At 37.0% G+C, this 13,658-nt stretch overlaps 1 protein-coding gene across 1 annotated transcript in view; it reads left to right on the plus strand.

Annotated features, from left to right (window-relative positions):
* Positions 1–614: 614 nt before the first annotated feature.
* Positions 615–13,658, plus strand: part of LOC143242333 (lachesin-like) — a 76,888-nt gene continuing 63,844 nt past the window's right edge. The window contains exons 1-3 of the mRNA XM_076485693.1: positions 615–666; positions 6,412–6,518; positions 12,001–12,214. Of these exons, the coding sequence (XP_076341808.1) occupies positions 615–666; positions 6,412–6,518; positions 12,001–12,214 (373 nt within the window). The remainder of the gene's footprint in view (positions 667–6,411; positions 6,519–12,000; positions 12,215–13,658) is intronic.

The following is a 13,658-nucleotide window of genomic DNA, read 5'->3' on the forward strand; positions in this document are numbered from 1 at the left end:
TACTATCTTAATCTTTCCGATGATATCATATTATCTAAAACTTCAGGATGATATCATATTATTTAAGACTTTCCGATGGTATTATACTATCTAAAACTTCCGGATGATATCATACTATCTAAAATTTCCGATGATATCATACTATCTAATATTTTCCGATTGTATCATGCTATCTAAAACTTCCGATGATATTATACTATCTATAACTTCTGATGATATCATACTATCTAAAACTTTCCGATTATATCATACTATTTATAATTCCCGATGATATCATACCATCTAAAACTTTTGATGATATTTTGCTATGAAAAACTTTCTAATGATATGATACTATCTAAAATATTCCGATGATATCATACTATCTAAAACTTCCGGATTATATCATACTATCTAAAACTTTCCGATGATATGATAATTGTTCTGATATCGTTTTCTGAAAAACTTATTAGTTTAGCGTGTGAGTTTTAATAAAACAACTGCTTGAAGGAAAACCAGTGTTCTGTCTGATCGTGTAGTATGTTAGTTATCGTATTTATAAATCACCTGTTGTTAATTTAGGTGTTGATAATTAGGTGTATGTTTATGTCAAGTGCTTCTATATACAATTATCAATGTATAACAAGATAACTTTAGAATTGTCTCTTCTGACCTTTGATTTTGAAGGTATTATGAAGTTCTGACATTCACATTTGATAAACACTTTTAAGTTTACTATAATTCTGAGTGTTTGGTTTCTTTGTTATTGAATTTCGCGCAACACTATCTGCGCTAGCCCTCGCTAATTTAGCAGTGTAAGATGAGAGGGAAGGCAGCTAGTTACCACCACTCACCGCCAACTTTTGGGCTACTCTTTTACCAACGAATAGTGGGATTGACAGTCACTTAATAACGCCCCTACGGCTGAAAGGGCGACCATGTTTGGTGCGACGGAGATTCGAACCTGCGACCCTCGGATTACGAGGGGCGAACGCCTTAACCCACCTGGCCGTGCCGGGGTTTATTCTGAGTGAGGGGTTCCTTCGTTTAAATATTCCGATGTATTAATGTCAACCATGATTTATTGAGGAGACAAGTGAAACTGACTCACAATTTTATAAAAAATGCACATGGCACAAAATGAAAACTGAAGTAATGAATATTCGATGATTGTTTGTTTCCAATGAAGTTAAAATTCAGCAAAAAATGTTAAACCATTCAGACCACCAACAACATCAAACACATTTGCACTCACTCGTCTACTATTGTTGATAATATAGGCCTTCGAGTGTAAACTCCATAAAAGCTGGTTTTGTCTTAATAACGGATATCCCATGAGTAAGCTACGTAGATTTCAAAAATATATATATATTAGTGTTTTTTTTTTCTATTACGTAAGAATTTTTCACAAACTTGGGAAGAAATAACAACTCTTTCCTGGATCATATTATTATTCTGATCACGACAGTAAAAATTTTTGTTATTGTGCTTAAATTTTAGAACGATTTATAACACTCTGACGTCACGATTGGTCCTGGGAAAGGCCCGGCACGGCCACGCGTGTTGAGGCGTACGACTCGTTATCTGAGGGTCGCGAGTGCGCATCCCCGTCGCGCCAAACATGCTCGCCCTTTTGGCCGTGGGATCGTTATAATATGATGGTCAATCCCACTATTCGTTGGTAAAGGAGTAGCCCAAGAGTTGGCGGTGGGTGACGATGACTAGCTGCCTTCCCTCTAGTCTTACACTGCTAAATTAGGGACGGCTAGCGCAGATAGCCCTCGAGTAGCTTAGTGCAAAATTCAAAACAAACAAACTGGTCTTGAGAAATCTACAGCCAGTTGTTGTTAGCAGTTTAAGTATAACAAAAAGTGACCCGATTTCAATGAGATTGATTCGCTTATGTAAAAACACATGTGACGTGTTTTGAAAAGTCTGTACGTGATGGAGAATAATTGATGTAATTTTAGATTCAGCAAACAGGGATTACTGTAACACATGCAGGAAGATCAGGACAATAAAACCAGTGCAGACCTGTGTTATAACTTTGTATGTATGCTATTACGTCACACGTAATTCACCAATTGGACTGTACGAGTTATGTGTCTGTAACCTGCACTCATCTTGGATATTGTTATACATTAAACAATGGTATTCCGTACATTGCATAATGTACGTGCATAAATAACAATAATACCAGACCAGCAGAAGTAAGTAGAAGTGCATCACAAATGTATGTAAAACATTCATCCACGTTATGAGTTCGTGATTGGTTTGTGTCACAGAGGCGTAGCTAGGGTTTTCAGTGCCCGGGGACAAAGTGCGTTTTCGCGCCCCCTTTTTACATAATTTACCTAATTATGTAACATCAATTCGGCGCCCTCCACCCACGATGCTGCGCTCGGGGACAGATGTCCTTGCCTCCCTACCTACGCCACTGTTGTGTCATGTTACAAGTTATTTCGAGCAACATCCTTTATTCAACTACTGGTGAAAGTGTTGCCGGCTGAAGGTAAGGGAAGATATTGTCTGTGGTATGCACGAGAACTGGTGCATCCTATAAGATCCCGAGTTTTGTAATTCTGTTACAAGATGCGCTCTCTTCTTCTGGGATTACAGTTAACAAAGAAATCCAAAGGATTCCCTTTTAGAAGACTGATTATCTAGAATATACAACACTTATTACTTGTTTCTATCCGTATTCCTAAGTAGATGTTATATTGGTTATCTGGATAACTCAAACATTGTTAGCTTCCAAGACGACCAGACTTTGGAAACAAATTCTAATCACTTTTGAAAAGATAATTTTCCTTCAAACTTCAATTTACAACTGTTGTGAGAGGTCATTTACCTGTAACGTCTCTTAACCATTGTTATGTGAGATCATTGATTTTCAGACCTCTAGTTATCACTGTTATGTGATGTCGTTGTTTCTCATACCTGTAGTTACCACTGTTGTGTGATGTCATTGTTTCTCAGACACCTAGTTATCACTGTTGTGTTATGTCGTTGTTTCTCAGACCTCTAGTTATCACTGTTATGTGATGTCGTTGTTTCTCATACCTCTAGTTATCACTGTTGTGTGATGTCGTTGTTTCTTATACCTCTAGTTATCACTGTTATGTGATGTCGTTGTTTTCATACCTCTAGTTATCACTGTTGTGTGACGTCGTTGTTTCTCATACCTCTAGTTACCATTGTTGTGTGACGTCGTTGTTTTCAGACCTCTAGTTATCACTGTTGTGTGATGTCATTGTTTCTCATACCTCTAGTTATCACTGTTATGTGATGTCGTTGTTTCTCATACCTCTAATTACCATTGTTGTGTGACGTCGTTGTTTTTCAGACCTCTAGTTACCACTGTTGTGTGATGTCGTTGTTTCTCATACCTCTAGTTATAACTGTTGTGTGATGTCATTGTTTCTCATACCTCTAGTTATCACTGTTGTGTGACGTCGTTGTTTCTCATACCTCTAGTTACCACTGTTGTGTGACGTCGTTGTTTCTCATACCTCTAGTTATCACTGTTGTGTGATGTCGTTGTTTCTCATACCCCTAGTTACCACTGTTATGTGATGTCGTTGTTTCTCATACCTCTAGTTATCACTGTTATGTGATGTCGTTGTTTCTCATACCTCTAGTTACCACTGTTATGTGATGTCGTTGTTTCTCATACCTCTAGTTATGACTGTCATGTGATGTCGTTGTTTTCATACCTCTAGTTATCACTGTTGTGTGACGTCGTTGTTTCTCATACCTCTAGTTATCACTGTGTGTGTGACGTCGTTGTTTCTCATACCTCTAGTTACCACTGTTGTGTGATGTCGTTGTTTCTCATACCTCTAGTTATCACTGTTGTGTGATGTCATTGTTTCTCGTACCTCTAGTTACCACTGTTGTGTGATGTCGTTGTTTCTCAGACCTCTAGTTACCACTGTTGTGTGATGTCGTTGTTTCTCATACCTCTAGTTATCACTGTTATGTGATGTCGTTGTTTCTCATACCTCTAATTACCATTGTTGTGTGACGTCGTTGTTTCTCATACCTCTAGTTACCACTGTTATGTGATGTCGTTGTTTCTCATACCTCTAGTTATCACTGTTATGTGATGTCGTTGTTTCTCATACCTCTAGTTACCACTGTTATGTGATGTCGTTGTTTCTCATACCTCTAGTTATCACTGTTATGTGATGTCGTTGTTTCTCATACCTCTAGTTATCACTGTTATGTGATGTCGTTGTTTCTCATACCTCTAGTTACCACTGTTATGTGATGTCGTTGTTTCTCATACCTCTAGTTATCACTGTTATGTGATGTCGTTGTTTCTCATACCTCTAGTTATCACTGTTGTGTGATGTCGTTGTTTCTCATACCTCTAGTTACTATTGTTGTGTGACGTCGTTGTTTCTCATACCTCTAGTTACCACTGTTATGTGATTTCGTTGTTTCTCATACCTCTAGTTACCATTGTTGTGTGACGTCGTTGTTTCTCATACCTCTAGTTACCACTGTTATGTGATGTCGTTGTTTCTCATACCTCTAGTTATCACTGTTATGTGATGTCGTTGTTTCTCATACCTCTAGTTATCACTGTTATGTGATGTCGTTGTTTCTCATACCTCTAGTTATCACTGTTGTGTGATGTCGTTGTTTCTCATACCTCTAGTTATCACTGTTATGTGATGTCGTTGTTTTCAGACCTCTAGTTATCACTGTTATGTGATGTCGTTGTTTCTCATACCTCTAGTTATCACTGTTATGTGATGTCGTTGTTTCTCATACCTCTAGTTATCACTGTTGTGTGATGTCGTTGTTTCTCATACCTCTAGTTATCACTGTTGTGTGATGTCGTTGTTTCTCATACCTCTAGTTATCACTGTTGTGTGACGTCGTTGTTTTTCAGACCTCTAGTTATCACTGTTGTGTGATGTCGTTGTTTTTCAGACCTCTAGTTATCACTGTTGTGTGACGTCGTTGTTTTTTCAGACCTCTAGTTACTGTTGTTACTAACTGTATCTCTTCTCTCTGCAGGTTACTGTTAACTACAAACTATCAATTCTTGCATTTCCAAAGCTACACTGAGGCAATCTACGCTAGCCGTACATAAGTGAATAGTGAAAGGCAAGAGGGAAGGCAGCTAGTTATCAACACCTACCGCCAACTCTTGGGCTACCCTTTTACCAAGAGATGACCGTTATATTATAATGCCTCCACAGTCAAGAGGAAGAACATATTCGGTGGGACGGGGACTCAAACCCACGACCCTCGGATTGCGAATCAAGCCATATGGACACAGTTATCTTGGACATTTTAGATTTGTTTAATTAGTATCCGGTCCGGTTTTGACACACAATGATAATGTCATTTACCATTTATTGTCAGTAAAACATAGTGACAGGCACCTGGACTTCGGGTATTGTCTCACATCACGTGCCTAAACCATTAGATTTATCCTACATTTGGAGTTAGAACTAAAAACTCTATTTTAAAGTATAAACATTAGTTCATAGTTCCCTTATCTCTTGACCGATTTGAGATCTAATTATTGGTTTTGACTCAGAAGGCCAAACCTTTTCAATTGATATGTTTGACCACACCCAAGATCTTACAGATTAATTTATTCTAACTCTGATTAAAAGTATTTCACTTTGAGGGTAGGTTCGTAGAGATCTTAATCAGTAATAACATCATGGGATAATGCTCGCCCCACGCTTGATGTTGTTGGTGCACAAAAACACAGCCTAAAAGGACCAAAATGTATCATAGATTAATTTACTCTAATCCTGCTTAAAATAATTTCAAGTGCCACAGCTATTGAGGATTCCCCTTTGTTTTAATTGCAAGAAGTATTTATTTCTTGGTGGCCCGGCATGGCCAGGTGGTTAAAGCACTCAACTCGTAATCCAAGGGTCGCGGGCTCGAATCCCCGTCACACCAAACATGCTCGCCCTTTTAGCCCTAGAGAAGTTATAATGTGAGGGTCAATCCCACAATTCGTTGGTAAAAGAGTAACCCAAGAGTTGGCGGTGGGTGATGATGACTAGCTGACTTCCCTCTAAGCTTACACTGGTAAATTAGGGACGGCTAGCGCAGATAGCTCTCGTATAGCTTTGCGCGAAATTCAGAACAAACCAAATCAATCCTACAAGTCACTGTTTTTATTTTTGATACAATTTGTTTCTGTCTTCGTGTTTGTTTGTCATCGCTACTGAACTCACTCTAACCTGCAGTAAGAACTGGTTGTTAAAAATTAGTTTCTGTAAATGCTGTTATTCGTCTTTCCGGTTTTTATTCAGTTTCACCTTAAGTCTTCATTGCTATTAAATTCTAGACAAACAACGACAACTGGAAATAACTGGTCTACGGATTGTTATTTCACTAGAAACTGTTGCTATGGTTTCAAATTTTGAACTGGTTTATTTGTATTTTCAGGTCACACCAAAACGCCACCTGTAACAAACAGTACGCTGTACTTGACACAGTCGGTTGGAGACCACGTGACTCTTCATTGTGAGGTGGGCTTTACCTACAATGTTTTGGTAAGTACTGATAGCATATATGTATATATATATATATATCGCAGGTGTTCATTGTGTGCTACCTGGGTTTGTTTAAAGATAGTATTTGAGACGTACAAACAAAGCACATTTGATGACACATCGTGAGACTAAAACACTTTCAAGCAATAAAGACAAAAATACTTTTACACATTTAGCACAATAAGACATTTACAACAAACATTTCGACAAGTTTTTGTTTACGTCTTCTTCGTAATTATTGTTAACCATACAATAGTCATCGTGTGTTGTAGTTTGAACAACAACATTGGAGAAGTCCAAACTGGATAAAATATTCTGCTATTGTCGTCGTAAAGATAGAATAAACAATAATACGGTCACTACACTTTATTGGTGGAACAACACTGTTGAATACCTATGGACAAGATAAGACGTACACACAATGTACGTCGAGTCGCAGAGTATTGTTGAAATTAAAGGTTTTAAAATCTTTGGTAGAAGTACAGTCAGTACAGTACTGTACAGTAAAGTACAGTCAGTTTTGTGAGTAACCACCTAAGGTTGTAATAAGTCACAACCAATAAGTCAAATATTCGTGACTAAAAGTCTGGTTAAATTGTAATCAGATCTCAATTAGTTCATTCTATATGGGTTTGAAATAAAACTTATGTAATGGAGATGCTCTTAATTCATTATTGTGCTTATAAATCATTGTTTCTTAATTCTGTAATGCGCTAATAACTCATTGTTTATTAATTCGGTAATGCGCTAAGAACTCATTGTTTCATAATTCGGTAATGCGCTTATAACCCATTGTTTATTCATTCGGTAATGCGCTAAGAACTCATTGTTTATTAATTCGGTAATGCGCTAATAACTCATTGTTTATTAATTCGGTAATGCGCTAATAATCCATTGTTTATTAATTTGTTAATGCGCTAAGAACTCATTGTTTCATAATTCGGTAATGCGCTAATAACCCATTGTTTCATAATTCGGTAATGCGCTAATAACCCATTGTTTTATAATTCGGTAATGCGCTAATAACCCATTGTTTATTGATTCGGTAATGCGCTAAGAACTCATTGTTTATTAATTCGGTAATGCGCTAATAACTCATTGTTTCATACTTCGGTAATGCGCTAATAACTCATTGTTTCATAATTCGGTAATGCGCTAATAACTCATTGTTTCATAATTCGGTAATGCGCTAAGAACTCATTGTTTATTAATTCGGTAATGCGCTAATAACCCATTGTTTATCAATTCGGTAATGCGCTAAGAACTCATTGTTTCATGATTCGGTAATGCGCTAATAACTCATTGTTTATTAATTCGGTAATGCGCTAATAACCCATTGTTTATTAATTTGTTAATGCGCTAAGAACTCATTGTTTCATAATTCGGTAATGCGCTAATAACCCATTGTTTCATAATTCGGTAATGCGCTAATAACCCATTGTTTTATAATTCGGTAATGCGCTAATAACCCATTGTTTATTGATTCGGTAATGCGCTAAGAACTCATTGTTTATTAATTCGGTAATGCGCTAATAACTCATTGTTTCATACTTCGGTATTGCGCTAATAACCCATTGTTTCATAATTCGGTAATGCGCTAATAACTCATTGTTTCATAATTCGGTAATGCGCTAATAACTCATTGTTTCATAATTCGGTAATGCGCTAAGAACTCATTGTTTATTAATTCGGTAATGCGCTAATAACCCATTGTTTATCAATTCGGTAATGCGCTAAGAACTCATTGTTTCATGATTCGATAATGCGCTAATAACTCATTGTTTATTAATTCGATAATGCGCTAATAACTCATTGTTTATCAATTCGGTAATGCGCTAAGAACTCATTGTTTCATGATTCGATAATGCGCTAATAACCCATTGTTTCATAATTCGGTAATGCGCTAATAACCCATTGTTTTATAATTCGGTAATGCGCTAATAACCCATTGTTTATTGATTCGGTAATGCGCTAAGAACTCATTGTTTATTAATTCGGTAATGCGCTAATAACCCATTGTTTTATAATTCGGTAATGCGCTAATAACCCATTGTTTATTGATTCGGTAATGCGCTAAGAACTCATTGTTTATTAATTCGGTAATGCGCTAATAACTCATTGTTTCATACTTTGGTAATGCGCTAATAACCCATTGTTTCATAATTCGGTAATGCGCTAATAACTCATTGTTTCATAATTCGGTAATGCGCTAATAACTCATTGTTTCATAATTCGGTAATGCGCTAATAACTCATTGTTTACTAATTCGGTAATGCGCTAAGAACTCATTGTTTCATAATTCGGTAATGCGCTAATAACCCATTGTTTATTAATTCGGTAATGCACTAAGAGCTCATTGTTTCATAAATCATTATTGTGTTTATAAGCCATTGTTTCTTAATAAACTATTGCGCCTATTTGTTATTATTTATCAATTGATTTTTGAGGTTACAATGCTTCGCCAGCTTTCCGTGTTCAAAAACATAGCATTAAAGTTACGTGTTTGACGTCTGTTTCTCAGGGAAGGCTTCAGTTCTTTACTAGTCTGATTCCTGTCAGCAGGATAATGGTCTACTTTATTTAGATTAGAAAGTTGTATTCGATTGCAGTATATTTTAGCAGAATATGTGAATCAATTTTACTTACACGACAAAGAAAATAAAACACAAATTATAAAGGACCGAGGGGACAGAACGTATCATGTTTGTACTGAGTTGTGTGTATATACCAACACTCAAAGCCCAATACGAAGTCCTTGTAAACAAATGCTCCAATACAAGTTAGTCTTTGTATTGTCATCGGCGTTAGTGCGTAATTTACACACCAGACATTTCATATAAATAATTTACCTTTGTCAATATTAATTTGTACGCACGCTGTGAGTATTATGTTCTGTTTTTGTGTTGAGGTTTGAACCTTAATGTTATCTGGACCTACTACAAAGAATGAACATGTTAAACTGACATAACAAATGTTCTTGTTGTTTTTATCCCTAAATTTCGGATTTTTGTTTCGTTGGTTTACCCCCCGGGCTCTGTGATACGTTGGTGTTAAAACGTGTGAATTAGGTATATTTTAATAGTTTTTCTATAGGTGAACCGAGATATGAAAACTAGCACGTCTTTATTTGGAAATCAGTTGGAAGACTCAACACTTTACAAATAAGGGAATATAACGAACGGATCAGAGACCTCTTATGGTTCAGGTATATCTGTTCTTGATGGTGAACTAGTGCTCAAAGGGGAGACAGTCAGGTAGCCGTGTCAGTTGAAAGTGCACAATGCGTCCAGCGGCAACGCGTGTCGAATCACAGATCTCATAGTAAGTTGCAAAACCTTGTCGTGGTCAGTTGAGGATCAAAGTTTTCATTTCTGTCAGTTCTTATCGGCGACGCGACTTGTCTCGTGGTCGATTAGTGGTAAAGGTATGGACATACACCTCTTAAAATCAAGGTTTGATTCTCCGTGGTGGACAGAGCAGATAGCCAATGTGGCTTTGTTCTAAAACACACAAACCAAGCTACGTAAGTGTCCGACAGAGAAGTGTTTGTAATAAGCTCAAGAGTATCTAATGTGTCGTCCATAATGTGTCGTTCATAATGTGTCGTTCATAATATGTCGTCTATAATGTGTCGTTCATAATATGTCGTCCATAATGTGTCGTTCATAATATGTCGTCCATAATGTGTCGTTCATAATGTGTCGTCCATAATGTGTCGTTCATAATATGTCGTCCATAATGTGTCGTTCATAATGTGTCGTTCATATTGTGTCGTTCATAATGTGTCGTCAAATGTCCATAATGTGTCGTCGATAATGTGTCGTCAAATGTACATAATGTGTCGTCGATAATGTGTCGTCCATGTCAAATGTCCATAATGTGTCGTCCATGTCAAATATTCATAATGTGTCGTCCAGGACAAATGTTCATAATGTGTCGTCCATGTCAAATGTCCATAATGTGTCGTCCATGTCAAATATTCATAATGTGTCGTCCAGGACAAATGTTCATAATGAGTGTCAGATATCAGAGTTTATTACGTTGTAGAAACAAGACAAAGTTTTTGTATGTCACCTTCTAGTATCACGTCTTTAGTATGTCACATTTTAGCAACATATATTTGGTATTTCACCTAGCATCATGTTTTTGGTATGTTACCTTTTAGCATCAGGTGTTTTGTATGTCACATTTTAGCAACATTTGTCTGGTATGTCAGCTTCTAGTGTCACGTTTACAACATAGCTGTTTAATGTTGAAATTCCAGTATTACTTGGGGTATATAATTAAGTGGCCATATCAGAGACGAACTATTTTGTTTATAAACGTTTGATTTTGTATACACAAAACGCTTATTCTTGAAACCAACTTACCACGCTGGTCAATAATTATTCTTCTACCAAGAACTACCTCCCACCCCTCAACTATTTAAACTTGTCATAAAAAATAAGTACTGAAACATACCTCGTTTTAATTAGTATATGGACAACGTCAACATGGTTGAAATTCTGTCGTTTGATTATTATGGTATATTTTGAATATCGAAGAAACGCACAAAACAAAACCATGAAATACCAGAACCACAATTATGTTTGTATCGGTTTAATTACATTTTAAACCAGAGGGAGCTAGTATCATTAATCATAAACCCAATTATTTGATTGGATCTGTTTGTAGATTGAATGTACAAGTGTTCATCCGTAACAGTGAAACGTAGAACACTTGTACAGACATAAATCTGTTATCCCATAAATAGTGACACGTATTTATCATTTCGGAATACCAAGACAAAACAGGAATATCTTTATTAATTGTTTAGTTAACGAAGTAAGAGAAACAAATCTGTTAAGTTTTGATTTTATTTATGTTTTACTGTTTGTTTTTGGTTTTTGAATTTCGCGCAAAGCTACTCGAGGGCTATCTGTGCTAGCCGTCCCTAATTTAGCAGTGTAAGTCTAGAGCGAAGGCAGCTGGTCATCACCGCCCACCACCAACTCTTGGGCTACTCTTTTACCAACGAATAGTGGGATTGACCGTCACATTATAACGCCCCCACGGCTGAAAGAGCGAGCATGTTTGGTGCGACGGGGATGCGAACCTGCGACCTTCAGATTACGAGTCGCACGCCTTAACCCACCTGGCCATGCCAGGGCCTTATGTTTCACTAAGGTACAAGTTACAATAAAATAAAAACAATTTCACTGAAATTCCCAATAATTTTTGACAATATCTGAGATTTTGTTAGTACAAGATGTCTGACAGAATTTTATAAACTGAGCCACAGAAAATCGGGGTCACTGCTTGTCATTGGTCAAGCGATGAGGACATACTTTGGTTTGGTCATTTTCTTTAGTAACACGTCAAAACCTGAAGCTATGCATGTTTCAAACAAACTGAAACTTACAGAAGTTCACTCTTTTCTTTGAGAATGTTACTTTTTCATCTTGCGAAGGTTTGAAGTAATGGTTTATGAATTTAACACTAGGTGGCGTGGATAAACGAGGGTGAAGAAAAACTCTTGTCCCTACAAGATGAAGTGATCACACGTGACCGCCGAATAAGCGTTCAGAGAAACGGGAATCAAACCTGGTGTTTAACCATACGTCACATTCGACAGGAAGATTCTGGTTTGTACGCATGCGTCACGAGTGCTGACTTTCAACCAGTTCAACATAAAAAGTTTTATTTGCAAGTAGAAGGTAAGATACTGTTCAAGTAGAAGGTAAGAAAGTGTCCAAGTAAAAGGTAAGACACTGTCCAAGTAGAAGGTAAGAAAGTGTCCAAGTAAAAGGTAAGAAACTGTCTAAGTAGAAGGTAAGAAAGTGTCCAAGTAAAAGGTAAGACACTGTCCAAGTAGAAGGTAAGATACTGTTCAAGTAGAAGGTAAGACACTGTCCAAGTAGAAGGTAAGATACTGTTCAAGTAGAAGGTAAGATACTGTCCAAGTAGAAGGTAAGATACTGTCTAAGTAGAAGGTAAGATACTGTCCAAGTAGAAGGTAGGATACTGTTCAAGTAAAAGGTAAGAAAGTGTCCAAGTAAAAGGTAAGATACTGTTCAAGTAGAAGGTAAGAAAGTGTCCAAGTAAAGGTAAGATACTGTCTAAGTAGAAGGTAAAAAAGTGTCCAAGTAAAAGGTAAGATACTGTCCAAGTAGAAGGTAAGATACTGTTCAAGTAGAAGGTAAGAAACTGTCTCAGTAGAAGGTAAGAAAGTGTCCAAGTAAAAGGTAAGACACTGTCCAAGTAGAAGGTAAGATACTGTTCAAGTAGAAGGTAAGACACTGTGCAACTACAAGGTAAGAAACTGTCCAAGTACAAGGTAAGATTCTGTCCAAGTAGAAGGTAAGATACTGTTCAAGTAGAAGGTAAGACACTGTGCAAGTACAAGGTAAGAAACTGTCCAAGTACAAGGTGGGATACTGTTCAAGTAGAAGATAAGATTACATTACAGTTTTAAATATTTGTTAAAAAAGATAAAACAAATTTATACAGTATGTTGTTTGTTGTATTTATTATTCTAACGAGAAAGTTGTTGGATGTTTTTCATGTTAATTATGTGAAACAACTCTTATAAAAAGAACTACAAAAAATCACGTGCGAGACTCGTTTTCCAAATAAAGGCATGTTTTGCTTTGATTGACTATTTACTCAGTGAACTAAGCCTTAACACGTATATATTTTGTTATCATACCAAAACGTGCGGTTTTGATGGACCTTGCTTCTGACGTCACGGCCTAAAACCAACCTTGGTAGTAATTCATCAACATCAGCCCTACTTTCCCTCAAAAGAGCCCCCGTAAATGGAGGGGGTTGTACCACACTCTGGGAAAGGGGAAATTTGCGATTTCGTGGGTGCCAGTTCCTTAGAGTGATACTGAGAACGAATAGTTCTTTATCATTCCACCAGAGGACGTGAGTTTCAAAGACAGCTGCTAGAGAACGTATAATTTACATTAGTTCCACTGAGGGCAGATGTTTCCACAGAATGTCAGCATAGAGGAGGTTGTTCATTTCATCTCCATCAGATGATGTAATAATTAATATAAAAGTTTGTTTGTTTGTTTTTAATTTCGTGCAAAACTACACGAGTTATCTGCGCTATCCGTCCCGAACTTAGCAGTGTAAGACTAGAGGGAAGGCAGC

Source organism: Tachypleus tridentatus, unplaced genomic scaffold (assembly GCF_004210375.1).
Source record: "Tachypleus tridentatus isolate NWPU-2018 unplaced genomic scaffold, ASM421037v1 Hic_cluster_2, whole genome shotgun sequence".
Classification (NCBI taxonomy): domain Eukaryota; kingdom Metazoa; phylum Arthropoda; class Merostomata; order Xiphosura; family Limulidae; genus Tachypleus; species Tachypleus tridentatus.